The 27,574-nt window shown below is 54.0% G+C and overlaps 2 protein-coding genes across 6 annotated transcripts in view; one reads left to right on the top strand and one right to left on the bottom strand.

The window, feature by feature from the left end:
- Nucleotides 1-1,320: 1,320 nt before the first annotated feature.
- ANO9 (anoctamin 9) lies at nt 1,321-15,048 on the bottom strand. Its single transcript, XM_037402639.1, is given in 24 exon segments — nt 1,321-1,971; nt 2,872-2,984; nt 3,138-3,231; nt 3,469-3,588; nt 4,283-4,430; nt 4,745-4,897; nt 5,415-5,581; nt 5,783-5,880; nt 6,062-6,119; nt 6,388-6,499; nt 7,007-7,043; nt 7,128-7,292; nt 7,815-7,919; nt 8,362-8,444; nt 9,513-9,573; nt 9,926-10,022; nt 10,132-10,266; nt 11,375-11,457; nt 11,666-11,724; nt 12,312-12,361; nt 12,652-12,788; nt 13,065-13,181; nt 13,414-13,504; nt 14,879-15,048. Coding segments are annotated over 24 exon segments (2,481 nt in total). The 3' UTR covers nt 1,321-1,943.
- Nucleotides 15,049-25,414: 10,366 nt separating this feature from the next.
- Nucleotides 25,415-27,574, top strand: part of PTDSS2 (phosphatidylserine synthase 2) — a 44,490-nt gene continuing 42,330 nt past the window's right edge. For 3 of the 5 annotated variants that reach the window (XM_037402052.1, XM_037402051.1, XM_037402053.1), the window contains exon 1: nt 25,415-25,657. In XM_037402052.1, the coding sequence (XP_037257949.1) occupies nt 25,458-25,657 (200 nt within the window). In that variant the 5' untranslated portion in view covers nt 25,415-25,457. Of the gene's footprint in view, nt 25,658-26,682; nt 26,860-27,574 lie in introns of those variants that run through there. The other 2 variants (XM_037402048.1, XM_037402049.1) reach the window with 2 other exon arrangements.

The raw sequence follows: 27,574 nt of genomic DNA, 5'->3' as shown, positions 1-27,574 counted from the left end.
GGGCTTGGGCCAATCTGACTTTTAATTACAGAACAAGACAAGTCAGCCCTGATTGGAGTACTTGTTCCTGACCTGTGGTGCTCACATTTGCTTTTTTCTGAGTTTGCGGGGTGACTGTCGCAGCTGTTACATGTGTACACGCACACACGTTCACACTGTGGCACCCTTGTAGCTCCCATGTTCTGTTTGGTTTATCCCCACAGTTCAGCTCCAGCACAGGGAGGCACCTATTGCCATTTTATAGAGAAAGGGTAGAGCTCGAGGTTTAACTTGCAAACCGGTTAGAAGTTTCCAGTTCTAGTAAAAAAAAGACTAAAGCTTTGAAACACTCTAGTAGATTTGCCCTGGAGTTTACAGGGACCATAAGACAGCTGCAAACCGAGCTGTGGTCACCTGTCATGTGCTACTGCCTGCCCTCAGTAACTGGAATTAGGAAAAATGAAGAGAAAGGCTTTTTCCCTGTACATTTGCAAATGCAGCTCAGTGAGGCTGTGGGCCTGATGTAATGCGTGTGGGTGATTTCATGGGGCATCAAAGGGCTGTTTCTGCACTCAGCACTGAGTGAAGTCGTGTTTGAGGGCACGTTATCATTCCTGGGCAGCAATGAACAAAGACTTTGCTCCTTAAGCACAAATAACTCCGTCTGGAGTCAAATCGCTAAAGGTAGACCCAGGAGAGAGCAAAGCTAAGAGGCCATGAATGCGTGTAGATTAGAAAAGTCACAGTGTTGGCTGTGACACCAGTCCAGCTGTGGGATGGATCCCCTGCTGCAGACAAAACCCCCTTCTGTCTGCAGTTGTGGGGAGAGGGAGGTGGTCCTAGCCAGCACTGGGGGGCTGTAAGGGAAGAGGTAGAGAAATATCAGGCTGGTGGGTCTTGGGTTTAGGCTAGTAGGTCATATTTTGGAGCAAGAGATAACTCTTGCTAGCCCTATCACTCTGGGTTTTCTGTGTAGCTCAACATTTCTGTACCACAGCACATTTAAGAGGTGCTTGACCCCACACAGTGGGGAAAAAGTGCCAACTTCTTTTAACTGTCTCACCAGCTAGTGCCCACACTCATCCCCAGCTACTAGCTATGCACAGGCGCTTCAGCTCCTGCCTTTTTTTATTATCCATGTTTTGACAAAAAAGGGTTCGGGACACAATTTCTTCAGGTTTTGTGGATGTCAAAGGCAGGAGGCAGGAATGATACCAGCATGAATACAGTGACTCCATGGCAGCTGAAGATCTGGCTGCTTGAGTCTGCACAGGTGTTACGTTTATTTACAATTTTGCTCATGGTAGTTGAGCCAGGCACAGCTGTCGGTGTGCTTAGGGCAGATGCAGAGCCTCGGCTGAGCCCGGAGCAAAACACAGTCAGGCTAACAACTGGATTTTTCTAATGTCCGTGAAAACTGTGTGTTGAAGCAGCAGGCACATGATAGTTGTGCTAAGAGGAGGATTGTGCTGGCTCTGGTGAAAGAAGGACTCCAGTTTCTTGGAGGTGCAAGAGCAGGGAGGTCATTGAAGGCAGAGGGAAAAGGGGCCAAAACGTAAAAAAAAATCTGGAGGGGGAACCTGGAGCAAGGTATCTGGCTCTTCCTGGGATGGTGAGTTGCACGTTAAATGTGGTGACTGATGAAGCCAGGTCACCTGCAGACCAGCATCGCACTCGCCCGACAGCAGCTGGCTGCTCTGCTGTGGTTTGTCCCTTGTGTCAAAGCTCTTCCCTGGCTACTCAGCACGCTGGGAAGGCACCATCCCTGGTCGGAAAGCATCCTGCTCCTGCAAAGCCACCATTCTGTAGTTGCTTCCCAGCTCAAGTCCAGGCTCGGTCATGGCCGGGACGCATGGCCCGTCTCCTCAAGTGGTCCTGCGGTGGTTTGTCCTGCACCCATGGCACTGCCAGGCTGGGGAGGGGGGCTCAAGTCCATGTGTCTCGTTCTCCTTGGTGGCTGGTGGCTATACCTCAGTGGAGTACTCCATCATGCTGGGGGAGAAAGGAGAGGGGCGTTGTGGAAGGGAACTGTCCAAATCAGGAAGCAATGGGATTGTGTGGAAAAATATTCAGGGTGGGAACATTTTGCTGAAAATAAGTGGAGAAAAAATGACACACTCTGTGGAAAATCCCTGTCTGTGGGAAATCCCTCTGCCAACAGGAAGCCAGATTTTGAAAGCTGAACTGTGGCAGCATGGTGCTTCCTGAGCTCTGCTCACCTCTGCTCTCAACTGGATTTTGGGTGGCAGCTGGGACAAGGTGACCGTGAAGAGGGGCAGGCTGAGCCCTCCTGCAGAGCGGGGCTCAGTCCGTGAAGGACAGCAGCAGCAGGGTGGCCCAGCCCATGGCTCTCAGCTATACTCATTCTGTTTCTAGCTGAAATACTTCATACTTTTTTTAAACAAAGTTTAAATGGAAAATTTGGGCAAGATTGCTCCTTGCTTTAACTTGGAGCTTTTCTTTTTCTGAAGGAAAAGCCAAAGCTGAGCAAACCCTTCCTCTGGTGAGCACTGTTACTGAATTGCCTCAGGTGGGACTCATTTCACTGACCTCAAGTGCCTGAAAGCCAGCTACTAGGCTAGTGAGTGAGGCCACAGGCACGGAGGGAGGCAAGTCCTCATTTATAGGTAAAGCAGCTCATCTTAAAAAGAACGTTTGCTGCTATAGGTTGCAGGAGAGGCTGGGCTGAAGGCTGGGGGAGAAGCTGCCCTGGAAAGGGTGATGGAGGAGCTGGCCTGAGGGCAGGAGCTCACAGCCCCAGCTTCTCCCTGCCTCTGCTGTTAGCTGGGGGGGGCTCTGGGGCGGGTGGACCCTGCAACCCGGCATGTCTCCTGTGGGAGGCTGTGCCGTCTGCACGTAGCAGCCCCTGGCACCTTCCAGGGCATGACCCACCTCAGTTGTTTACGAAGGTTGCTGTGTTTTCTGTCCAGAAATTTATTCTTAACCGACTGGGGGACATCGGGGATGTACCAGGCTGCGATCACTTTGACGCACAGAGCCACGTGCTGCAGAAAGCAAAGGGAGCCATGGCGGCGGGTGGTGGGGAGCTGCCCGGGTGGGCTAACGTGGCCCCTACGAGTGGCACGGACCCAGCCCGTTTCTCCCTGCCGCTGTCCCCCTGGTTGCCCAAGCCATCTCCCACCGCCCCGGGCCCTCACCTCGAAGAGGATGAGGAAGGCAAGGCGGGCCGCGAAGATGTGCCAGAACTGGACCGTGTAGCTGTAGTCATCGGTGTTCCTGTAATCCCGGTACCTGCAGCACAGCCCCGTCGGTGCCAGCCCAGGTTTCCCCCGTGCCAGGCGCCGTGCCCTGCCTCAGCTCCCTCCGTGGGGGTCCAGGAGGAGCCCTGGCAGTTTCCTCCGTATGGCTGCCTCGGAGCCCTGCTCCACAACCCGCCCGTTCCCTGGCTGCAGGCTGGATGTCACGGTGAGGGGCTCGGGGACAGGGAGGGGGGAATGCTGCTGTGTGAGGGCCATGGGCTGCTGTTACCTGCATTCCTTGATCTCATCCCTGACAAAGTCCGGCAGCATTTCTGGCACCTTTGTGTAGGGCTCGAAGTCCTGAATGCGGAAGACGGAGAGGCTGTGGTTGATGTAGCCGGTGGAGCAGCTGCGGGGGAGGGGGGGGGAAAGATCACATCTGCGCACTTTGGCCCGGCATTGAAGGGGTGCTGCCGTGTCATGGCCACGCTGGGGGGTTGTGGCATGCCCCAACTGAAAGCTGCAGCTCTTGTGTCTTCTAGGGGACTCGAAGGCCTCTGATTGCTCCAAAGCCTGTCTGCAACTTCCATTTCTATGGTTTCCCTGGTATGTGGATTCTCGGGTGACTAGTGGTATGGCTTAGCACAGATTGTAGGCTCCCATTTTGGGGAAGCCAGCACCCATCTGGGGCTTTCTCTCCCCTCCCTAGCTACCCATTTCCACAAAGCCCGGGGGAAATGAATGTCTCCGAGACTTCTGTCCAGCTTGACTGAACTTGGCTGGTGAGCCAAGGCTTGGAGGAAAAGGGGGAGGGCAGGAGGGAGCATGCGCAGGTGCCCAGGCAGTCCTGCAGCTCCCCAGCATCGCATGGTGCTCTTTCCATTCAGTGCTACCAGTTTACCCACCACAGGGATGATGCGAGTGGGAGGCTGGCAAGGATGCTGAAGATGGTGCCATCTGGAAAACCCTCCCCTGCTCCCCTTCCCCCTTCCACCTCCCCACCCCATGGGGGAACAGCTCAGCTGCCTCCTGCTTCTGCACCAGTGGCACTGGGGCAGGGACACCACAGGCAGGGCTGTGAGCAGCCGACTGGCAGCACTCACTCCATGCCAGTGCTGTTTTCCATCATGCAGGGGCTGTACGTGTACTTGTAGACCTGCATGGGAATGAAGTCGGATGTGATAGCAATCACCAGTCCGTTCCCAATGACAGCCAGGATGCCGACGGCCTCCAGGACCTGCAGCCAGATTCCTGCGGGAGAGGAGCAGTCAGTGAGGCTCGCTGCCGCTGCCCAAGGGTTGCAGACCAAGCCCCAGCTTGGGGACGTGTTTGGCACATCCAGAAGAGGTTGAGGAAGGAGGACTCCAAGCTGCTTCTTAGCCTCTGAAATTGCTTCCTCATCCCCAGCCCACAGCTCTCCCTGTGCTCCTCTGCCTCGGCGGCGAAGTGATGCCAGCCCCTGGCAAAGGGATGCTCAAGGGCTTCATAGGGAAAGGACTTAGCGCCAGCACCACTCGCCCAAGCAGCAGCACTGGAAGGACTGTGCTCCTGGGGCTCCATCTCACCGATGTCATTGGCCTTCCTGGGCACCATGCGCCGGTACAGCCGCATCATCTTGATGGCATCCAGGTGGATCTCAAAGATGTTGTTGCAGAACGCCAGCAGCGGGGCAAGGGGAAAGGCAGCGACGAAAATGGTGGTGAAGCTGTACTGGATCACTGTGGAGGGGGAAGATGCCAGGTGCTGGTGTGAAGCCACCGTGGAGAGGACATCGCACAGGGTCCTGCCCACTGCCTGGGTTTGTCCTGCTTTGTCAGAGCGGCTTGTGCCAGAGCGGCTTTGCAGAGGTGAGAGAGGGAGACAGACCTGTCTGGGGACCCTGCATCCCCACAGGGGGCAACCGCCTCTCACTGGACTGCCAGAGAGGGAGGTCGGGGCCGGGGGGGGAGCTCCACAGGGCACTAGTGGAGTCATCGAGGCCCTGGGGGTTACAACCGTCACCTTGACACTCCTGGGAGGAGAGGAGGGTCCTAGGCAGGGGCTCAAGGGCAGCACAGTTGCCTGCTCTCTTCTTTTGGGAATGATCTCCTTGGTGTGCCAGAGCTCTTGGAGCTGGGTCTCAGAGCTCTCCCTTGCCTACCTATGGGCTCCCCAGCATCAGGCTCTCTCCAGCCAACGAGGGCATATGGCACTGTACCCAGCACCCCTCCTCACTCGACCCCCTGCCCTACATACCCATCTCCAAGAACTCGTCAAACAAGCTGAAGATGTTGACCTCTTTGAGTTCATAGTTGCTCAGCCAGTGGCTTTTGCAGGGGTCCTCAGCTGCCTCCTCCTCTCCTAACACCATGCTTCTCTTCTTGGGGCGCCGCTGCTTCTTGCATAGCTTGTGTTCTATCCAGCTGCAAGAGGAGGGAGCAATTTGTACGGCTGCCTGCAGGGGCTAGCAGGGCTGAACTGCTGCCAGTGACAGCCCTGGCGACCTGAGGAAGGAAGAGGATGAAATCTTGGCCCAAAGACCAGGGTTACTCTCTGTAGGAGCTGGGAGGCTGTCCTGAATGTGCAGGAGTACCAGCAACACTCTGGGCTGGAGAAAAGCTTACGGGACGAGATATTCCATCACGTTGCTGATGGTCTGTTTGAGCAGCATAATGATGGCCATCTGGATGAAGAGGTCGGTGATGCAGCCGCTGGGGTGGCACTGTGAAGGGGTGAGAGGAGAGGACTTTTGCCCTGCCCGCAGGGTGACCTGGCCTGAGGGGCTGTCTGGCCAAGGCGGGTACCACAGGAGGAAGCTGAGATTCCCAGAGCCTCGCGGGGCAGGAGGGAAAGGAAGAACAGGAGTTGTGATGTGGGTCAGAGCTTCATGGCAGGTCCCTCACCTCCTCCAGCCTCCACCTGCCAGCAACGCGCATGTAGTTCCCTGGGTGGCCGTTGATCCTGAGCGAGGAAGCAACAACGGCGATACCTGTTGAGCCCCACTGCTGACCCCCGTTGGATGGACATCCAGGCACAGCACAGAGGGCAAGGGGCTTCCCCCACCCACTGTGCCCATGGGGCAAAGTCATGGCCCTCCTGAGGTCCCCGATGGGGTCCCTGTGCCTTGCAGGGAGGGCAGGGGGACTGGGCTGTCCCTGGGAAAGTTGGGGGTGCATGCCCCAAACCCAGGCTCCCCTCTGCTTCCCCCAGGTCCCCAGCCACCACTCACCGTCCCAGGAAAAAGGCAATGTAGATGAGCGAAGAGAAGTTTGTGAAGAACTGGAAGGTGAAGATCTTCACGGTGAAGTTGTTTTCACGCTGGGAGAAGGTCCGTGGTTTTTCTGGGGAAGGGAGCAAGGCCCAGGGGCTTGGTCATAGAGTGGAGGGACCCTGCCCTGCTCCCTCTCGGGTGCCACAGCAGCTCTTTGAAGGTCGGAAGGGTGTCTCTGCCTCTTGTGGAGCCTTCTCTGCCCTCTGCCTGAGCCCTGTGATGGAGCTGAGCCCAGCTAAGCAGGGAGGTCGCTCAGAGCCGTGAGAGGGGGCCCTTCAGCTGAGAGGAAAACTGTGCTGAGAGCTCTCCTGCAGCCGTGGAGGCTTCCTGCTCATGCTGGGTCTCTGCTCTGTAGGGTGACAGCCCCTCCAAAGCATGGTGTGGCTGTGGGACAGCCATGTGGGGAGCTGGTGTGCTGGAGGGCTGCTGGCCTCCCATGGGGACCTGCGTGGCCAGAGCTGCCTGGCAGATGCTTCGAGGTGGTGGGGGAAGGGAAGGGACCAAGGGGTGTCGTGCTGCAGTCACTGGGTGCTGCAGGGTGTGGGTGCAGGGGGGGACAGCCCCCAGTGTCCCTTACCCAGGTCACAGAGGTAGAGGGCCACTCGCCGGTTGACCTGCAGGAGAGATGCAAAATGAGAGGGGAGGGTCAATGGTGGAAAAGCAGAGAGACCTGCTGCCCACCCCGTGTCTCACTGCACCTTGTTCATGATGACAATGGTGATGTAGTGCAGCACGGCCCCTGTCATCACTGCCATCGTGTTGGCCTGCTCGCGGAGGAACTCTGAGTTGCTCTGGCTGAAGAAAGCCGTCGCTATCACCCGGTAAATGACAAGTGCGTGGGCGATGCCAATCAGCACGGCGATCTGTGGAGGAGGGTGATGGGGTGGTGAGAAGCCGTGCATGGGGGGCACGTGCTCTATCTCGCCTGAGGACCACCAGCCCTTCAGAGCCTGGCTCCCTTCACCAGAGCTCCTCTGGATGTGGCCTCAAGTGCAAGCCAGTGCTCTTCGGTGAAGGACGAGAGGTTCTGGAGGTGGGTGTTCCCGTCTAAGCTACTTGTCTAGACTCTCCCCATTGGCCCGTGGGGAGAAATGAGGGCATCGAGGGTTCGCCTCTCCCTGCCCTCTGTGTTACTGCCTTGATCCTCACTGCCTCCCGCTGCAAGAGCAGGGCCTTCAGCCCAGGTCCCCAAAGGACAGGAAGGTGTGAGCATAGGGAGGCCCCAGTTCCTTCCGATGGGCACGGACCTGCCCTAACAACCTGGCTTCTATCTTTGCTCCAGCAATAGGACGCTGAGGTGCTATTTGTGCAGCGGAGTAGGGAGGGGAGGAGGAAAGCCCATGTGCCCTTAAACCAGATCTCCCTGTGGTCACCCTGGCACATACCATTACCAGAACCAAGAGGAGTATGATGGTGCTGCGGAAGTAGGAGTGCTGGTACCGCCGGGGCTCGTGCTGCAAATTATTAATCAGCTCCATGGCCAGCTCCTCCTTTAAAAAAAAAAATAAATTAAAAAAAAAGCAGGGGGAAGAAAGGATCCAGGTGGGCTGTGTCCAGGTAGCGGAAAGTCCAGGGGTTGTTGAGTTAAGGGGGATGAACAGCACCGGGGAAGGACAGGGGTGAGCACCCAGCCCAACACACAACAGTGTGGCCAGTTCTGAGTCCAAGCCCCTGTGCGGGTGGGGAGGTGGCTAGCAATGCAGAGAGGTGGCTAGCATCTGCTCAACTCTCTGGAGGCCTCTGTCTCTCCTGTGACCCTCCCAGGACTGTCAGATGTTGGCTTTACTGTCTGTTTAAGTGTCTCCATTAGATGTTTACATCTACAGAGAATCGGGCTGGGCAAGGGGGTCCCTGTGCCATGTCTTTTCTGTAGGTCCAGCTGACTCCTGCCTTGAAAGGGGAAGCCCTGAGCAGGAAAGATGACATCCTCACCTCGTCCTCATCCCACCTGTACAGGTCCCAGTCGGTGACCACGGTGGCTCTGTGCCTCTTCCACAGCTCCAGGAACACAGTGGCTGTGGGGGGGAGGAGAGAGCGCTGTGGCACTTGGGGATGGCTCTGGAGAAGAAGTCACACCTCCATCCCACCGAGCAGGATGGATAGTCACAACAGCATCCAACCTGATGGCAAATCAGCCTGGACTGCCCTTGGCCTGTGAAGGGCAGGTGGCCACCTCTGCATCCGAGTGTCCAGGAAGGGCCCTGTTTGCACAGCAGCCAGGGCTGGGCCCCCCATGGCCATGGGGATGGGGATGGGGGTGTGCGGGTGAGTGTTTGCCAGGAGTCAGGCCAGCTTTACTGTCCATAGGGGATCTGGTGTAAATCAGAGTGAACGCCAGGGCTGTTCTGCTGTGCCAGGCAGACATGTTATTCTGGATTAATGAAAAATACACCTTCCAAGAGGAACAGGTATCCCGCACTGCACCCCAGCACAGCTGCACCTCTGCACATCCATTTACAACCGCTCTTTCTGTTAACCTGGACTGGACTGACCTTCCTGGGCTTGTCCTGGTGTAAACCAGTCCACAGGGACAGGCGAGACCGTGTCCATGACCTGCTCAGTCCATGGCTTTGCAGGCGAAATGCCCACCCCATGCTTGTGGTACTGTTTGTAACTGGAAGGGCTGTAGTAAAGCCAGATGAGATGTGTAGCTAATAGGGTGATGGGGTCACATAATCTCAGAGCCCAGGGCTCTGCTGGGCTCATTCCACAGCATGTAAGAGATCGTGCAGCCATCTGGGAAGGTTGGTGAGGGATCTGGCAGTCCCCTCTTCCTGCAGCTGTGACCACTCGCCGGCAGCTGCTAGGGAAGCCTGTCTCGTGAGGCTGCCATGGGGGAAAGAGCAAAAGCTTTCAGGCAGGGCAGGTAGGGAGCCTTTGGAGAGCTGAAGGAAATAGCTGGGGTGATTTTGTCCCTTGCTGTGTCTGGAAGGAGAGCTGATGGCCCTGGAAGTGGAGGAGACAAGGACTACAGAGCCCCTGAATGGTGAAGACCACTTCATGGAGTGTCCCATTGTCCTCCACCTGCTCTCCCCTAAGCTACAGCGGGCTGTTCTTCTTGGCACCAGGACATCAACACCTACCCCAGATCGCCATGAACATGGCAAACAAAACCGTCCCCTCGTTGTCAATCATGTGAGTGACCTGGAGAAGGTGAAGGAAGAGCGTGATGGGGGCAGCACAGTGTGGGGGCTGTGGCACCCAGGGGTCCATGGAGAGGGCTCTGCCCTGAGCAGCCCCCGTGCCACCCGCTCCCCACCCTGGGACAGGTAAAGATGCTGCAGGAGGGAGATGGACACTGGGACTTGTTAGTGATAAAATCTTCCTTGGTGGTGATGGAGACTGTGACCTGGCTATAGCTCCTCCTTATCACAGGGGTTAGTGGAGGTTTGGAATAGCTGGTTTGGTGGGGTGGCCTTTCTAGCGGTGGAGCAGCACAAGCTGGGCGTGCATCCCCACCTTGGCCTTGAGCCTGTCTGGGGAAGGGGCTGCCTACCTTGGCATAGGTGCAGGTGTCGGAGAGGAGCCAGAACGGGCACTTCTGGTCGCAGAGCGGGCACATGATGGTGTCATTGGCTTCACAGATCTCCTTGCTAGAGAGAAAGGCATGGACGCAAGCAAAGGGGAATAACTGGCTCGAAGCCACATGTGTAGCAAAGGCTCGTGGACGGGATGCACATTTGGCATTCCCAACTGCCTTACCTCACCTGGCTGGAGCTGAAGACAGTAATCCCAGCCACAAAGACCACCAGCCCCACCAATGCGGCAACTCCCAGCAGGTAGGTGTACCAGCCCAGCCAGGCAAAGTACAAGGCCACCTTCTCACCAAAATAGCACCTAGAAGGAAAGGTGAGATGCGGAAGAGGGGTGGCAATGACTGACAGACCAAGTTGCAATCTGTGCCTACAGAAGAGTGTTAGAAAAGCCGAGCTTAAAAAGATGAGAGGGCTGCAGGGCACAGTGCTTTTCCGACCAGAGCAATTTCCCCTTCTGGGCTCAGCTATCTCCCTGCAGTGCTTTTGTGTCTCGTGGTGCCAGTATTTTGGGCTTTCTGGTGTGGGGAAGAGGTCTGGAGGCATGGGTAAGAAATTGGTGGTAACTACTGACTGATGGACCTGCCTCCCCTCCTGTATTCCAAAGGAATTAACTGTCTACCAGCAGTCAAAGGTTGTGATGTGCTTGCTGGCCTTTAAAACAAACAAAAAACCCCAAAGCTCCTTCTCATCCCCCTCCCCCCACCCCAATTTCATACTCGGCCCCTTAAGCCTTCCGTGGTAGCAGCAGGGTATGGCATACTGGTCTTAGCAATGATGCGTTGTCTGACCTTGTGCACCACAGAGGCACAAGGAGCCCCTAGTGCCTCTGCCAGAGTTGTAAACTGCAATAAACATTTAAGGAAGGAGAGCATATCTCTATTTTAACATTTCATCTCCCCAAGGGAGCCCACTGACAACTTTATGAAGTAGCATGTTCCTTTTGCCCTCCTTCCCCTGACAGTGGAGAGTTAGTTTTCTTGCCCTTTTAAAATTAGAGCTGTGGACTTCCCTGAGTTTGAATGCGGTTATAGGAGCCCCTTGTGCCTTTAATACCCCCAGTTTAGCCTCAGGCTAGATGTGCTGCACGATGCTATGCTGGGTTACCACCTCACCTGCCTTTTGAATGTGGGAGTGTGTGGTTGAAAATGAAAGGGCTAATTAAAAACCGTGGAGATGTGGGGGTTGTTTCATACTGCAAAATTAGCAGATGGAGCTCTGTGCCACAGGGATCCCCCTTAGGCTAAGAACTTTGCAGGCTTCAGAAGCAGCCAAATACATGTGAGAAGAGCCAGGTTCAAACTAATGATGTAAAAAAAAAACCATGGGAGCCTGGCAAAGGGCTTAAATCTCGAGGCTTCAGGTGGGACCTCTTGGTTAGAAGGCTGCGCTGTGCCTCTTCTGCCTGTTACCTGATCTTCTCAATTGGCTGTCGGCGACATATACCTCTCCAGCGAGCCCACTTGTGCCTTAGGAATTCCGTTAACTCTTCTTTCTGCAGAGCAGAGAAGTCGGATGCAGGAATATTAGGGCAACCGTAACCCGCAGCCCAGCTCCCAGGCAGCTGTTGGGAGCTTTGTGTGCCCCTCATCCGGAGGGGTCTTGATGCAGCCCCAGTCACCCAAGGGTCTCCCCCCCACCCCTGGTCCTGCTTCTCCGCTTCTCCTGGCTTTTCCTCCCAGCACCCGTGAGCTTGGCCTCACCTCGTGCAGGGGAAATGCTGTCTCAAAGACCTTCTTCTTCATCAGGTTGTGCAGCTTCTCTGGTAGCAGAGCAGAACAGAGAGAATTAGTGAGGCGTTGCTCTCACTCTGTGTGATCCCTGCCAGGCAGAATCACCCCAAACCTTTTCTGGAGCCTTTGAGGGAGGCAAAAAAATAAAACAAAAACACAACCAAACCACAAATGCCTGGGAGAGGCTGAGCTATTCAAAGGGGATCAGCACTAATCCTGGTGGCTGCGCTGCTTTGCCGGGCTGCCGCAGGCTGCATGGCGCTGGCTCTGGGCGCCAGCCAGGCAGGCGAGCACTGGAGGATGCTGGAAAGCCGGAGCCCTGTGCTGCCCGGCTCATCCCAGGGTGGCAGGGGCAGATGAGCTCTCCGGGAGGCACAGGAGAGCACTGATGGGCAGCTGCGGTCAGGGGTTTGGGGAGAGTGGGTAGGGGGCTATTGCTGGTTTCTGCAGTCCAAATCTCCCACGCTCTCGATGCAGCAGCAAATTTACTGGTCTGAGCTGCACCCTGGCTTTCTCCCCACTCCTGCATCCTGCCCGGGGGTGGCGAGGCAGCTGGGGATGCTCGTGCCTGCTGCAGACCCAGGCTGAGCACTGCCCGCTGGCCCCCTTCTCTTACCAAGGTCGGGCGTCACTGTGTTCTGCAGGATGAAGTTCACAATCCGTATCCTGAGCAAAAAGAAACTGTGGTTAAAGGCTGCTCGGGGGATACAGGCTTGTGTCGTGTGGCCCTGGAAAACGGGGGAGGGAAGGGAGGAGGTGTGCACCAAAAACCAGGGAAGGAAGGGGGCAAGAAATGGGAAGCTGGCTGTGGCCAGAAGCTGGCAGCTTGGTAGGTGGAGGTGGCCTGTGGAAAATAAAACCCCTGGCCCGTCTGTGAGCTGAGCTGGAAAATAGATGCAGGTGTGGAGAGAGGGGCATGCAAGATGCTGGGGCCAGGAGCCCGGCTCAGCGCCCACCTGGTGGTTGCTGGTACATCATGATGGACATCGGGGTTTTGTGGCCTGCTGTTAGAGTTCCTCAGGAGCCACTGGTATTTCCGAAAGATCTGGTTTGGGGCACGGACTCCGTAGAATAGCTTCTTGTCCTCAATTTTCTAGTGGGTGGAAGAGAAGGGCTGTTAGAACAGCGCTGGCAGAGCCAGAGGGGCAGGGAAAGGGGCAGAGCTGCAAGGGCCAGGGTCTGTGAAGCCCTGGGGCTGGGGTCTCCTCTGACTGAGCAAATGATTTATTTTCTAGCACCGATATGTTGATCAGCTCAATGGTTCAGGTCTCTCCCATCCCCTGGGATTCAGGAGCCCAAACCAGGCTTGGATCCTGAGTACCACAAGTTAGCCAGGTGTCTGCTGCCTTGTCCTCCTATAGCCCCTCACCTTGATGGCAAACCCCTTCTTGCTCAGCTCATCCAGGAACTTCTTCCTTTTGATCTCCTTCTCACTGCCCACTTCGTGGATGTCGCTTACCAGGACGAAATCCCACTTCTCTTCATCCTGCCCACAGAAAACACCAGGGATCTAATGGGGCTGGCAAGCAGAGCGCTCTCCTCAGCTCCAGCCTCAGGGGTTTGGACTTTCATCGTGACTGTGTAGAGGGCCCCTGGGAACTGGGAGTAAGCAGGAGAATAGGAATGGGGAAACTGAGGCAGCTGCTGCCTTGACACTGCCCTGCTTCCCTCTCTGAGCTGTGCTGAACTGCCTGGAGTGCAGAGGGAGCAAAGCTTACCTGGGGGGCAAATGGGTCCGTGTCTTCAACAGGAAAATCCCTCCAGGGAGTCAACAGAACTTCATCCTATGGAAGAGAAAACCAGCGAGGGCTTCAGCAGGTTCCCTGGGAGATCCTGTGTCTGGGCACGGAGCAGACCTCTCCCTGCAGATGTTTGGGTGGCATTGTGATGCCCCGGACCAGAGCTGGCTGCCGGCGGTGAGCAGCACTGCTTGTGATGCACAGAAACCTGCCCATTGGTGAGGCCTGCCTGGCGTGTAGCTGCTCCAGGGTGTATCAGAGCCCATGCAGATAAAATGGCATTACAACATAAGATCAGATCCACCTGGCACGGTCTTCCTCTCCCAGCAGCCTTGAGGGGATGCCCAGGGAGGAGGGTAAGAGCAGGCTTGTCTGAAAACTTCTGCTATACCCTCCTGGTCTCCAGTCAGGGTCTTCCTGAGCCAAGTACAGCTTTTTGTTTAGGGACCTGCTGCTCCGTGAAGTGTGCAGCCCTCTCTTGAACTCAGCACCCAACATCTACAGCACCTTGGGGCTATGAGGGACCTGGCCAGGAGAAAAAAAACCTCCCTCTGCTCTGGACTTCATTCCTTCTTGTTTGGCTTGATGCCCTGACACTTGTACTGGAAGAGTGTCAACACTTGACTGTCTCTCTATGCTACAGTGGTTTTTACAATCCTTAGTCACCCTTTTCCTCTCTTCCATTGTTCCTATCAGATAGGCACCGCTGGCTTTTCGGTCAGGGTGGGGAAGGTAGTTTTAAATTGCAGCGAAAGGAAAGTGGGGCACTGACAATCAGAGGCTTGCACAACGCTGCAGGCAGCAAGTGGAAGATGAGTCCTTGAAAAACACAACAAACGCCTCAGCCTGCCACCATGGAGCAGCAGGGCAGGTGAGCTGCTGGTGTTTGGCTTCTGCCCTCTCGCCTCCGCTGTGCTCCAAAGGTGAAGGCAGTGCAGGGGTGAACACGCCTGCTCACCTTCACTGATTAAGGCTAATTATGATCAGACACTCCAGCGGTGCAGCTCTGGAGGTGCACAAAGCAAATGAGGTGGCCCTGTGGCAGCAGCTTCCCGCTGCAGTTTTGCAGACCCAGGGTGCCCCTCCGCTGAAGGACGCTGCAGGGAGCACCCTTGGGTGGCATGGGCCTGGTGGGCACCCAGAACTGGGGCACACCAGCTTCAAACCACTTCGTCCCCATCCTCTGTGCCTGGCTTCCCTGGTGCCTGGTTCTGCTGCCACAATCCCCTCTTAGGCAGGAGTTCAACCAGCCCTTCAATGGACTGCTGAGAGCAGCTGGGCTTCCCAGCCCGGAGAGAGCCGTGAGTTTAATGCAGACATGCTCTGCAGGACACGTTGTGAACAGGGATAGGGAATGGATCCTGTCTTTTAAAAGAGTGTTTTGGTTTGGGGTTTTTTTGCAGTTCTTTGCTGTGACTCGTGTTGTGGCCCCACACACAGTTACGCTGTTGTTTCTGAGGCACGGTGATGCAGCATGGAAGTGGGAAGGAGCTGCCAGGGGTTGGGGATATCGTCGGTCAGCATTGCCACCAGCGATGTGCCCTGAAACAGCGGCCAGCCAGACGAGTTCATCCAGCTGTAATCTTGGAAGCAGAGCGGTGGTGGTGCAACCATGCCCTGATGTAAGATCTAGATCCCAGGCTTTCACTGAAGAATGAGGCCACGGGAGAGGAGAGTCTGGGATGAGAAAGGGCTGAAATCTCTGCCAAACCCTCTCCCACATGGAGCTCCGGCCCTGGCTTCACCCAAAGCAAAGAGCCGTGAGGAGACTGACCGACAGAAAGCCAAAGTGAGAAGGTTTGAGAAGAGGGATGATTTTCCCCAGAGGTGCTGTTGCAATAAGAACCAGAATTTTTCACTGCTATAAGGTACCCCAGTTTAGGTCAAGACACGGAGAGGGGGTTATGGTGCTGTCACCTGCTCTGCCCGCGCTCTAGGCAGGCCTCGGGGCGGGAGGGTTGGGCTTTGGCTTGGGCTGCTCTCCCCAGGGGGGTAAGCACCCAGCTGGGGCACAGCTCTCAGTGTCCCTGGCAGAGAGCCCCTCTCTGGGCACGGGGGGGTGGGGGGGTGGGGAGCAGGAGTCATGTGGGGGCTCTGCCCCGTTGCTGATGTTCTGGTGCTGGCACAGCTCTAGTCCAGCACCACCATTCTGCAGGCTGTGTTGTCTCATCCCTGCCTGGCTGGTTTCTCTCAGCCTGCATGTGCAGCGGCCTCATCCTGCACAGATACCCTGCTGGGGGCTGCCAGCCTTCCAGCTCTACCAGTGATCCCTGCAGTGTTGGAGGGGGGACCACTCTTTGGGGACAGGGAGGGCTTCAAGGTGTTCCTAAACACCACTGGGGCCAGCACTTTGATGCAGCTGTCCTACTGGCATCGACCCCTGTGGAGCTCAGGATGACCTGCTGGCATCACAGCTTGTTCCCAGGAGGGTCCCAGCAGTGAGTCTGTGGGCACCATCCCCTGCTCGGTAGCCAATGCGCCCTGACCAGCACATCAGCTTTCTGAGGAAGAAGCTGATGGGATTACCAAGGTGAAGCCTGACCCCAGATCCCTGATGGTGCCACCAGCCCCTGTCTGTGCCTCAGGGCCTTGCCCACAGGGAGGGTGCTAGGGCTGAGCCTGCAGAGCTTCAGCAGAGCATCCTTCCTCCACCAGCATGCCCAGCTGTAACATCACTCATCCCTTAGCCCTGATGCAGCCAGATCCTGCCCCTGCTTCTCCATGCTCCTGAAATAGAAAGCGCTGGTTTTAATCCCAGGAGGGACTTGTTGCTTTCTGATTTTTCCAGTCAAGCCCTAAGAACCGGTGGGGATGCTCCTCAGGCTGCCCGTGTATGGCGCTCTAAGCAATAAGGATGTGGTGGTGGCAGGGTCTGGCTTTTCTCTGTGTTCCCACAGCAATGCGATTTACCACCGGGACCTGCCCTGCAGGCGCTGCGAGCACCTCAGTGTAGGACTGAAAAATGGGGAGGAATTTGTGAATTATTTGCAGATTAGCACAGGCAATTCCCATCACCCACCTCCAGAGCCGTAACAGATAAAAATTGCATTCAGCTGCAGAGGGGAATTTGCAAACCTGTGATGGCAGATGGGCGGCGTTTCAGCAGGTTTAATCCATGACAGTGGATGCTGGCATCTTGTGAGGCAAGGGCTGCTGTGAGCCTGGGCTGCTCAGGCTGTTGTGCAGGAGCCCAGCCTGCTTTTGGGGCTAGATGTGGCTTGTACATGGGGACATGCTGCAGGAGGCAGGGACTTGGGATCACCAGTACTCCTACACCTTTCTTTTTGGTTTGGTTTGGTTTGATCCAGGGGACTAGCGACACTGCCTGCCTGATTCTGGTTGCTTTGCTCTGGAGCACAAGGCAGCTGGATCGCCCCATGTGCAGGCAAGGCCACCTCAGCTCTGGAGCGGTTGTAAAAACCCTGGACTCTACTCCCTGCTATCAGGAGTGAAATGGGCACCATCCTGCTCTCCTGCCCCGCGGTTGGAGCAGAGTTTGGAAGTGCACCGTGCAAAGGTGTAGGAGAAATAACCGGCACAATGAGAAGCAGGAATTTCAATGTTAAAAAGGGTCTGCGTGCTCTGGAGCGTGCCTGCTCTCTTTCCAGCTGTTACCAGTGGGTCCTTGTCGCAGGCCAGGTAACCCACTGCCCTGTGCGAGGTTACTGGATCCTTCAGAGACATGGGAATGGGCACCCATGGGTTGGGGGTGTAGCCACCTCTGTGAGTAACTCAGGCAGAGGACCCCGACAGGATCCAGCATCCTTGTTTGCTTTCTAATTGTGGATCTGTGAGGGTTTGGGTGGTTCCCATCACCTACACCGAGATGAGCAAATTGCTCTTATCTTGGGGATGTTTCATATGAGCACTTCCCTTGGAGCAATTCCACCTTACATCAGTTTCCTAAGAAATGTGACAACCTTTAATTGGCCAGGCAGATAGCACACCTCTACATTCACTAGCTGCCCCAATCTGAGAGAGTTTGCCTGTCTTTTTGAGTAAAAGAAAACGCATCTTTTCTTTCAAGCTAGAGAAAGAAAACTTCACGGCTCCCCCTCTCCCTTTGCTTTATTTCAGGTGCTCCTGAAACATCTGGGCTGTCACCTCCACTGCTACACACAGTGCCTTTTCCTGGGTTTATATAAGCTCCAGATCTGGCCTCAGTCCAAACCATCCTTCTCTGATCTGTCGCCGGTACTGAGATCCGGGGCTGTGCATGACCCTGCTGCATCCTGGGGGGCTCAGCCCTGCCCTGCGCCCCGGTGGTAGGGGGCCGTGGAGCCAGCAGCACCCACCGCCTTCCCCGCCACATGTGTGCGGTAGGAATGGGTTTGCTTGCTGGAAAGAGGAATGGGAACCCTGTAGTCCTTTCAGAGTACTTTAAAGGCTGAAAGCACAGGAATGGCAGAGGTCGGAGCTTAGCGCGCCCCGTGTTTCCAAGCCACAGGTGGCTCAGAGGTGCCGGAGAACAACCCCATGGAAATGGCCGAGCAGTTCCTGTTTCTTACCTGCATGGTGAAGTGGAGAGCCTTTCTCTTCCCCTGTCTTTCCTTTTGCTCCTCCGGGCAGATCCCTGGGAGCTGCCTGTGGGGCAGGTGGTGAGGCTGCAGCCACAGGCAGGGAGAGCTGCAGAGCCCCTGGGGTTTCTCTCGGTGCGGTTTCCTTCCCCAGCTGCTTCGCCTGAGGTCTCATGTGAACCGAGCAGTGACTCGACTTCCGTGTGGGACTCTCACCTGCCTCAGCAGGGAGCTGCCTCTGCCTGGCAGTGGGCAGATATCAAGGAGGAGACGAGAAAGTTGCCCTTCACCTTCACTCAAAGGAGTGGCAAGCCCAGTACCGCCCCGCGGAGCAGGCAGGGAACCCTTCTGAGTTCCTCTTGCTCCAGCTCCAGCGCTCTGCCACCCCAGCTTTCCTCCGCCACCCTCGGCACCCGCTGTTTGCTGTGGACATCCCCAGAGAGGCGTCACAGATGGGACAGAAGGAGGAAGGAGCAGAAGTTCCAGAAAGTGTTAAACTATTTCTTACAAGGCAGGGGAAAACCCACTAAACCTAAAAAGCGAAAGCAAAGCTGATCCGTGTGTAACCTGCCTGATTCTCCAGACGAAGTCTGTGTCCCGCAGGAGAGATTGGCTGTGGGAGGCAGAGCCTGGGAGCAGCACAGGCTTTGAGAGGGGATGGGATGGCGCCAGGGTGTTTGTTAACAGACAGGACGAGGAAAAGAGGCAAAGCATGAGCTTCCAGATAAGTGAGGAGACTGACTGCTCCACAGATTTTCCACTTGCATGCAGCCCTCTTCCTCCCTGCCTTGGGCAGTGGCCTGGTTTGCTCTCCACCACTTTGGTTTCCCTATGTGGCCTTCAGAAACCTTTCTGTGAACCTCAGAGAAAATCTGCTTCCTGGAGGAGTGAACAGAGATCGAGAAAGCCTTTCTTTATGCTTCACTAGCTGGCAAAACCAGCACTGGAAGTCATGTGTTTCTTTTCCCTGTGTGTAATAGTGCTGTTGCATGAGGGGCATCAGGGTTTGGTGTCAGCGATTATGGGAACATGGGTAAGTATTTTACAGTCCTTCAGAACAAGTATCCCCTCCCTCCTGGCTGAAGAGGAGAGCATCAAAGTGAGCTCTGAATGTTCCTCCAAACCACAGAGCTCTCCTGCCTCCCTGGTCCTTAAAATCTTGTCACTTCTAAGTAGCTATGATTTACTAGAGCACAACTGCTTCAGCCTCTGCTTTCCTGATGGCATTTCTGTCGGGATGCTGGGCTGTGGCCCACTGGAAATAGTAACTGAATCACTGAGTGCTTTCTTTGTTCGTAAAGGCTCAATCCATCTGGAGCTATGGTTTGCAGCAGGGTATAACTCTTTTTACAAAAAGAATGAGTGAAAAGGTTATTACATGTAAGCCAGGTCTGACAGGTCTCCTTATATCTGTTTTCTGGATATTTTTTTGTTGTTGCTTTAGTTTCCAAGCTAGGAAGAGCTGCCTTTCCTGGGTATAGCAGAAGGGCCAGTAACCGGTCTGGATTCCCTGGCGCTCTCCACCAGCATTGCTGTGAGTCGCTCTTAAATAAAGTCAGTCCTGCAGGCAATCCAGCTGCGTCCTGGCAGGAAAGGCAGCAGCATTTCCAGACCGTTGTTCCCAGTCAAGCCAACATCACTCTGCGGCTTTGCCAAGTGCCTTGAACAGACTCCGAACCAGATCTGCAAATTTTTAAATAGAGGGAAAAAAAAGAAAAGAAAAAGAATTTGTCTTCCAGATTTCCTCTGTGTGTGCAATTAGAGCAGAGCAGGGCAGGGAGCAGGCAGACCTTTGGCCTCCCAGGGGCCGCTTGCAGGGCTGGCTAGGAGGGAAGGACCAAAGACCTGTGCGGTGTGAGCGCTGCTGGGTTAAACGGAAACGGGGTTACATGTAGGTGGGATGCCCAGGTCGCTCCACCGTCTGTTGTGTCCTTCTGCAAACTTTGCCGAGGAGGACTGGGAGGACTTTGCTCTCCAGACAGTCCAGCTAATGGGATGCGGGCATCCAGCAGCAGTCCCAAAAGCCTGTGGGCTTTACTAGCCAGTGGGGAAGGTGACTCTGTGCCTGCAGGTTGACTTTGTCCAAGGTATCTGACCCCTGCAGCATCTCTCGTGGCACTCCAAGGAGACAGTGAGCTTTTTCTTCTGTTTAGGAGGAATCTGGCTTTGCCTAGGCAAGATTTATAAAGCTCCCTTTGCAGGAAGGCAGGCGACTAGATTGATAGTGTTCCTCTTTCAGCACTTTCCTTCCCAGCCAACCCTCCTGGAGTGCACCGTCTCAGCATTTATTGCTCTTGGGGGACTGGTGCTGAGGGTGGCAGCATGAAAAACTAGAACTGGGGAGGAAGATGATGTACCTTCCAGTCTATTGGTGAAAAATCTGCCTGAGACATGAAGTGCTGTGGAGCTCTGGTTCATATGTGTGCCAAGGTATTGGAACCACACAAACCTTTTGTAAGCAGCTAGAATTATTTAAGATATTATCACACTCCCCTGCTGCCTCCATTGCTGCTGGGCCAGTCATATGTTCCCATCCTAATCCGCCATCGCACCAGCCACTCCGGGCAGTGGCTTGGCCCGCACTGGGCAAGCTGGCATTGAAGCTCCCTGGGAGCACTCCTTGACCTGTTAATCCTGGCTGGATGTGGAGATGGTAATTTCCACTTGGGAAGTGGTAATGAACCACTGAAGGCTTTCACATATGAAACCACTTCAGCTAGATGGAGGATGCCTGTCTGTGCTCTACCTGACAACAGTGCTTGCTTTGACAGGGAGCTCCTCTTCTGAGTGCAAAGGCTATCCTGCATGCAAGCATCCTTAATTTAGGATGGTGCTAAAATATTTATTTGCTCTTCTCAGTTCCCAGTGTCTTGGATTTTTTTTTCCCTAGGAGAAGAGTTTAAAGGGTATTGCCTTCCTGTATATCTGGCTAGAAGGACACGAAAGAAGAAAGATCCTTCAGAAGAGGTTGTTTAGAAGTTTTTAAGCCTCAGACCACAACTTCCTGGTTAGCGGGGTTGTTTCCCTGAACCACCTTTATGTCACTTGTGATCAGATTTGAAGCAGAGGTTCTTCATCTTGCCCAGGTACATTATTGATCCAGGATAGGAGCTGGCTGCTCAGCTTCATATGAGAGCCCAGCACTGGAGGTATCCTTAGCTACTACAAGAAACTGCAATTCAGTTTGTGTAATGAGTGGCACAAAATGGGTGGGGAAAATAAAAAAAGAGGGAAATTTGGGACTTTCCCCCCCCCCTTTATTTTGAAGACATCAGTGAAAAGCAGATATAGAGGTGTCTGGGGAAAAAACTGCTAAATGAAATGGGCTGGAGAAAATTAATGTAATGCTTGAATCCTACCTGCTTTTGGAAAAGGAGAGGGAGGACAAACTTCAGACAGAAGTCAGTGATGCTGAACCAGCGCACGAAGCCTGACTGGCACTTGTTGAGCCTGCTGGGGTTCAGGACCGATGGCAGTGTGCTCCTCAAGGTGCTTCAGGGCACCTGCTGGCAGGTCGGGCGGCCACTGAGCCGCACAGTCCCTGCTCCCGGCCCAGCTGGCTGCTGCCATCGTGTGAGCAGCTCGTTTATTTGCAGTCACGTAAGTGTGTCATTTCTTCCTCGGTTTCATTTCTATGCTCTTTTCTCCATACAGCATCCTTTGGTGCTTTCTGCGTTGTTGGGATGCCCAGAAAGAAATTTCTCCCTGCGTGCAAGCCGGGAGAAGCATGTTGTGTTTGGATTTCTTCTGCTTGAAGAGCCTGACCTCGTGTTGATCTCAAAGAATAATTTGGAAAGCTCTGCCACAGGTAAGAGAGCCCACGAGGTGGTGGCGAGAAACTGTGAGGATGCAGGAGCACACGACACCCTGTGCTTGCACTCGTCTCCCCAGACCCAGCCCAGCGTGCACCTGAAGAAGTGAGCCGGTGGCTGCCCCCTGGGCAGACCCACTGTGGGGAGGCTACAAACCTGTGCCAGCAAAAGCCACCTCTGCAAACAGGAGAGTGCTTCATTGCACAGCGAAGTGGGAGCTGGGACAGCCACCGCATCGAGGCTGGGGCTAACTGGAAAGCAGGTCTGGGGTACTTTTCAAGTACAACAAGCTGGCAAAGAGCACTTGTCCCCGAGTAATTCAAGTGAGTGCGTATAGAATTAAGCTGGTTTCTTACTTATCATTCTTTGGTTACTTTTGCCAAAAGATACAGAATTTTAGCATCAAATATTGCTACAATGCTCCTACAGTTTGCAAATGCAAAGTTTGTACTCTTGGCCCGTAGCACTGTCCCGTCACAGTGGAAAGGACTGTTTTCTTTATTCATTTTTTTTCTACTCGCCTTCATATTTTCTTGGAAAACCAGTGTTCTTCTCTGCTTTTATTTTTCCCTCTGACAAAGCAAATGCCTGCCACCTCAAGGCCCATTCACCAAAGATCTCGTGGGAGCACTCACCAGTGGTGGGGATGCTTCCTCCTGGGCGGCAGTGGAGCAGTCACTTTTTGCTCTTTTCAGTTCCCAGTGTCTTGGATTTTCTCCCCCCCCAGGAGAAAAGTTTAAAGGGTATTGCCTTCCTGTGCATCTGGCTAGAAGGATGTCAGTCAACACACCTAAATTCCTGATGCGCTTGCAATGAGCTGTGCTTCCCTTCTCCCACCCTGAGGTGTTATCAAAGCACTACTTGGATGTCCAGCTTGGGCTTCGACTTCAGAAGTTAGAAGGGACAGATTCAAGGGATCCAGAAAAAATGCTGGAAGTAGCATGGACTGTTTTTAATAATTGAGAAAAAGAAAAGGAGACATGACAGGTTAGAAGAGAAAATTTGAGAGAAGGAAGGTTAATTGGGTTAATTGCCGCCCTGACAAGGGCTCCGAGGGGAATTGCTAGAGGAAGAGGGTACTGGGGGAAGGGAAGGAGCCGTGGAAAGGGCAGGTTACCTCCTGTCATACAACCCCATTCGGCAGAGGACCAATGTGCAACCTGTAAGGAAAAGGGACACTGGAAGAGGGAATGCCCTCAGGCCAGGAACTTGGATCCTGCTTTGCAAGCCACAAAGTTGATAACATTAGATGATGAGTCCTGAAGGGAACTGCGGGAGTCATTCCCAGGTGACCCCCTGGTTACATTAAGGCTGAGGAATGATGGAATAGAATTTTTGGTAGACACAGGAGCTACCTACTCTGTACTCAACACTTGTAAAGGAGGTTTTAGACAAGAAACTGTAAATGTTGGTGCCACAGGGAAAAGCGAGCATTGACCCTTGCTGTAAGCTTTAAAATTTAAATTAGTAAAGCAATGGGTAACTCAACAATTTTTATATATGCCTGAATGCCTGATGCCTTTGATGGGAAGAGATTTATTGAGTAAGCTGGATGCACAGGTAGTCTTTATTAACAGAGAAGTGCAATAGCTAATACCTGAATCAAAAGCTGTGGAGGCAAAGATTTTTGTTACAGAATACACACCGATCAAAGGAAGAAACCCCTGAAGAAGGAGAAGGTGCAGTAACCCCTTTGGTATGGGCTAGTGGGATCCCAGGTTGATCCAAGTTGGCTGAGCCAGTAAGAATTGTTTTAAAGTCCAAAGCCAAACTGGTAAGACAAAACCAGCATCCTTTTAAGTGGGAGGATAGGAAGGGATTGGAAGAGTTAATAGTGAAATTTTAAAATTATGGATTATTAGTAGAATGCAAATTGGAATGTAACACTCCAATATTGCCAGTAAAGAAACCAAATGGGGAGTATAGATTAGTTCAGGATTAAAGAGCCATAAATCAGATTGTCCAAGATGTTCATCCAGCAGTAGCTAATCCACATACCTTGTGATGTCCTTAAAGGAAAAAACCTAAGTGGTTTAAGGTGCTTGATCTTAAGGATGCTTTCTTCTGCATACCTCTAGGCAAAAGTAGCCAGGTGATATTTGCCTTTGAATGGGAAAACCCCACCACTGGCCACAGAACTCACTTGGACAGTATTGCCACAAGGGTTTAAAAACACTCCACCAGTATTTGGCAATCAGCTGGTAAAGGAATTGGAATTGTGGAAGAAAAGCAAATGCAGAAGCAATAGTATTACAGTATGTGGATGATACTTTATTGACTGCTGAAACTCAAGAAGAATGCTTGCAGGTGACCATAAGCTTGTTGAATTTCTTAGGACAAGGAGGATACTGCATATGAAAGGGCAAAGCCCGAACAGGAGAAGAAACTGTGCTCTGTCTAGGATCTGAGATTTCCCAAGGACAATGAAACTGGGAACCAACAGGAAAGCAGCAATCTGCCAAAGCCCGGAACCAAGAACGGTGCGGGAGCTGAGATCATTCCTGGGCATGGTTGGGTGGTGCAGACTGTGGATCCTCAGCTATGGACTGTTGGTAAAACCCCTTTATGAAACTCTGAAGGGGTCAAAAGAGACCATTTACCCTGGCCCCCCGAATGCCGAGCAACCTTCAAGAGCTTAAAAGCGGCTCTGATGTCGGCACCTGCATCGGGACTGTCTGATTTGTCTAAGCCTTTTGAGTTATTTGTATATGAACGACTATACCTGGCCTTGGGGATGCTGACACAAAGATTTGGAACATGGAGAAGAGCTGTGGGATGTTTCTCCAGACAGCTGGGCAATGTGAGTAAAGGATGGCCATAATGTTTGTGTGCTGTGGCCACAACTGTTCTCTTAATTCAAGAATAAATGTTCCATTTGTTTAAAAAATAATCCCATGAACAGGAAAAGACCACCTCCAGTGACCACTAAGCAGGGAAATTCACCATCCTGCTCTCCTGCCCCGCGGTTGGAGCAGAGTTTGGAAGTGCACCGTGCAAAGGTGTAGGAGAAATAACCGGCACAATGAGAAGCAGGAATTTCAATGTTAAAAAGGGTCTGCGTGCTCTGGAGCGTGCCTGCTCTCTTTCCAGCTGTTACCAGTGGGTCCTTGTCGCAGGCCAGGTAACCCACTGCCCTGTGCGAGGTTACTGGATCCTTCAGAGACATGGGAATGGGCACCCATGGGTTGGGGGTGTAGCCACCTCTGTGAGTAACTCAGGCGAATCAGCATGTAAAACTCGAGGGTTCATATAAGAACAATTTAATAGGCAAAGCAGAAGCTGTGCACGCAAGCAAAGCAAAACAAGGAATTCATTTGCTACTTCCCATCGGCCGGCAGGTGTTCGGCCGTCCCCAGGGAAGCAGGGCTCCAGGACAGAGGGGGCTGCGGCCCGCCCCGAGGGGGCCGGGGTGGAGGGCCCTGAGCAGGGGCAGGGGGCCCTGAGGGAGCCCGTGGGGAGGGGGCCGCGGCCCCGCCGTGAGAGAGCCCCGACCGGCGGCGGAGGCCGCGCGGTTGCTACGGCAACGCCAGACGCTCTGCGCTTGCGCCGGGCGCGCGGGGCGGGGCGCGCTCTGCGCCTACGTGGGGTCGCGCCGGGGTCGTGCCCCGCCCCTCACCCCCGCGAGCCCGGCGGCGCGAGCGTGGGGCCGCCCCCGCCGCTTTCCGCGCGCGGCCGTTAGGCGGGCGGCGCCGCCATGAGGCGCGGCGAGCGGCGGGGCCCCGGCGGGGCCATGGGCAAGGCCGCCCTGGAGGAGCAGCCGCCGCAGCACAACGGCGGCGCCCCCGCCGCCCTTGCAGAGGGGCCCCCGCCGCCCTGCGCCGAGAGGGACAGCCCCGGCCTGCGCCGCAGCACCGAGTCCGAGGTCTACGACGACGGCACCAACACCTTCTTCTGGTGAGAGCCGATCCCCCCCCCGCCGCCGAGCCGCTCCCCCCGCCAGCAGACCTCGGCGCCGGGCCCTGCCTCCCGGCGGTGGCCGATCAGCGCGGAGCTGCGCGGGGAGCAGGTTTCCGGGCTGGGCGCTCGGCGGGGAAACGGGCCCAGCCCGTGAGCTGCAGTTGCCGTGGCTCTTGCTGTGCTTCAGCAGGTACCGGTGCTAACATTGAGAAACTGTGGGCTGTGGTGAAGATGTTATTCCTGGTGTTGTGGTGCTATTGATTGTTGTCTCCTGGCAGTTAGCGGTGATTTAGGACTGGCTCTTGGCAGTGCCGCCTCCTTCCTCAGCCCCGGCCCTAATGCCTCCAGCGAGCCGCCCCTTGCAGCTCAGCCTGGCAGACTTTTGTGCTGGAGTCCACCTGTTATATCAGCATTGTTTATATGAACTCCACCACTGAGGGAAGAACCCCCTCCCTCAGCCTCCAAAGAGGTCTTTTCTGTCCGCGCTCTTTCCCGTAATCCTGATAGAAAGCTGAAGTTACTAAGCCAATGTTCTGTTGGTCAGGCATTTCTTACGGTTTTGTGGTATGCTCAGTCCAGAAAATTGGTGCAGGAAACCATGTCAGTGTTAGGCCAGTGGGACAGATCAGTTTCTTGTTAAATTCAGTCCTCATAAGAAGAGATGTGTTTGTACCTAGAAAAGTGCTTCTAAATCCCATCTTTGCTGGAGTTGTTCCAGAATCCGCTTCAGCACACGTGTGTGTACATGCATTGTTTTTCTGTGCATGTTAAAAGCACATCCTTTTGTTTAAGGAAAGCAAGCTGACATTGAAGTCCCTTGTTTGGAATATGGGCTGAGTGATATGCTTTGGCTCGAGTTTGACATTAAGGAGTAGAAGGGGGAGGGTGCTTGGCTCTCACCCTGCCAATCTGGGCAGTAGTGGAGCGGAGGGTGTTGATCTTGATGAAGCTGCTGATTCTAGGTGACATTTCTGCTGGTACAAACTGCAAAGAAACACTTAGATGCTGCTGGATCGCAGAGTGGTCTCTGCAGAAGCCTGACATATGCAAGTGTAGCGGAGGGACATCATTGTCTTAAGGGCAAGAGGACCTTTCTTGGAGAGCACGTTAGTGTTGCCACATGTAGGCTGAGTGAGCAGTTGAATAGCTGGATCCTGCCGAGGTTTGCGGAGTAGTGCCGTCTTATAAATGGAAAATGGGTAAAACTGTTATTTTCTTACTGTCTTAGTTAAGGTGGCGCTTGCCAGGTGTTCTGTGGTGCCTTAAAACCACCTGATGCTATTTTTACTGTATAATCTCACCTTGTTGCACCTTTTTCCTGTCCAGCATGCAGTCTACCACTTGTACAGAATTGTCATCCTAAAATAAAGGCTATAACTGCAGTTAATTTGCCCACATGAATTGTTCTTTTGGAAGTCTGAACGTGCTGCCGTTCTTTAAGGAGCGTCCCCTTTGTCAGCTAGTCCCCTCTATGAGGGCAGTGCACATAAGTATGTTGTTGAATTGTTCCTTATCTATTTATTTTATATTATTGTCCCTAGTAGTGTACGTCGCTTGTGCTGGCAGCCAGGAGTTAAAATGCTTCTAAGAGTTTCAAGGGTTTTTTCTACTGTTCCTTTTGACCCGTGCATGACAGCGTTGAGTGCTTTAGCATATCCTTTGGTAATGACTCAGTTCTTACAGTCGCTGAGAATAAAGATTATACAGAGGAACAGTTTTCTTCCTGTGACGCTTGGTACTCTTCTTGTGCTGTATGTTATGGAGGTGGTTACAGAAAATGGAAATTTAAGGGAGTAGGTGCCCTCTGTCTTTGCCACTTTGTGTGGAAAAGTACGGAAAGTACCATTTCTCTTTGCGGTTCAAAAGCTGGGGATAAGGTTACCCACATGACCTGCTCGGTTTAGAAAAATTCAA

This window comes from Falco rusticolus, chromosome 10, assembly GCF_015220075.1.
Source record: "Falco rusticolus isolate bFalRus1 chromosome 10, bFalRus1.pri, whole genome shotgun sequence".
NCBI classification, from domain to species: domain Eukaryota; kingdom Metazoa; phylum Chordata; class Aves; order Falconiformes; family Falconidae; genus Falco; species Falco rusticolus.
The sequence above is the reverse complement of the archived record's forward strand: the minus strand, read 5'-3'. Positions and strand labels throughout refer to the sequence as shown.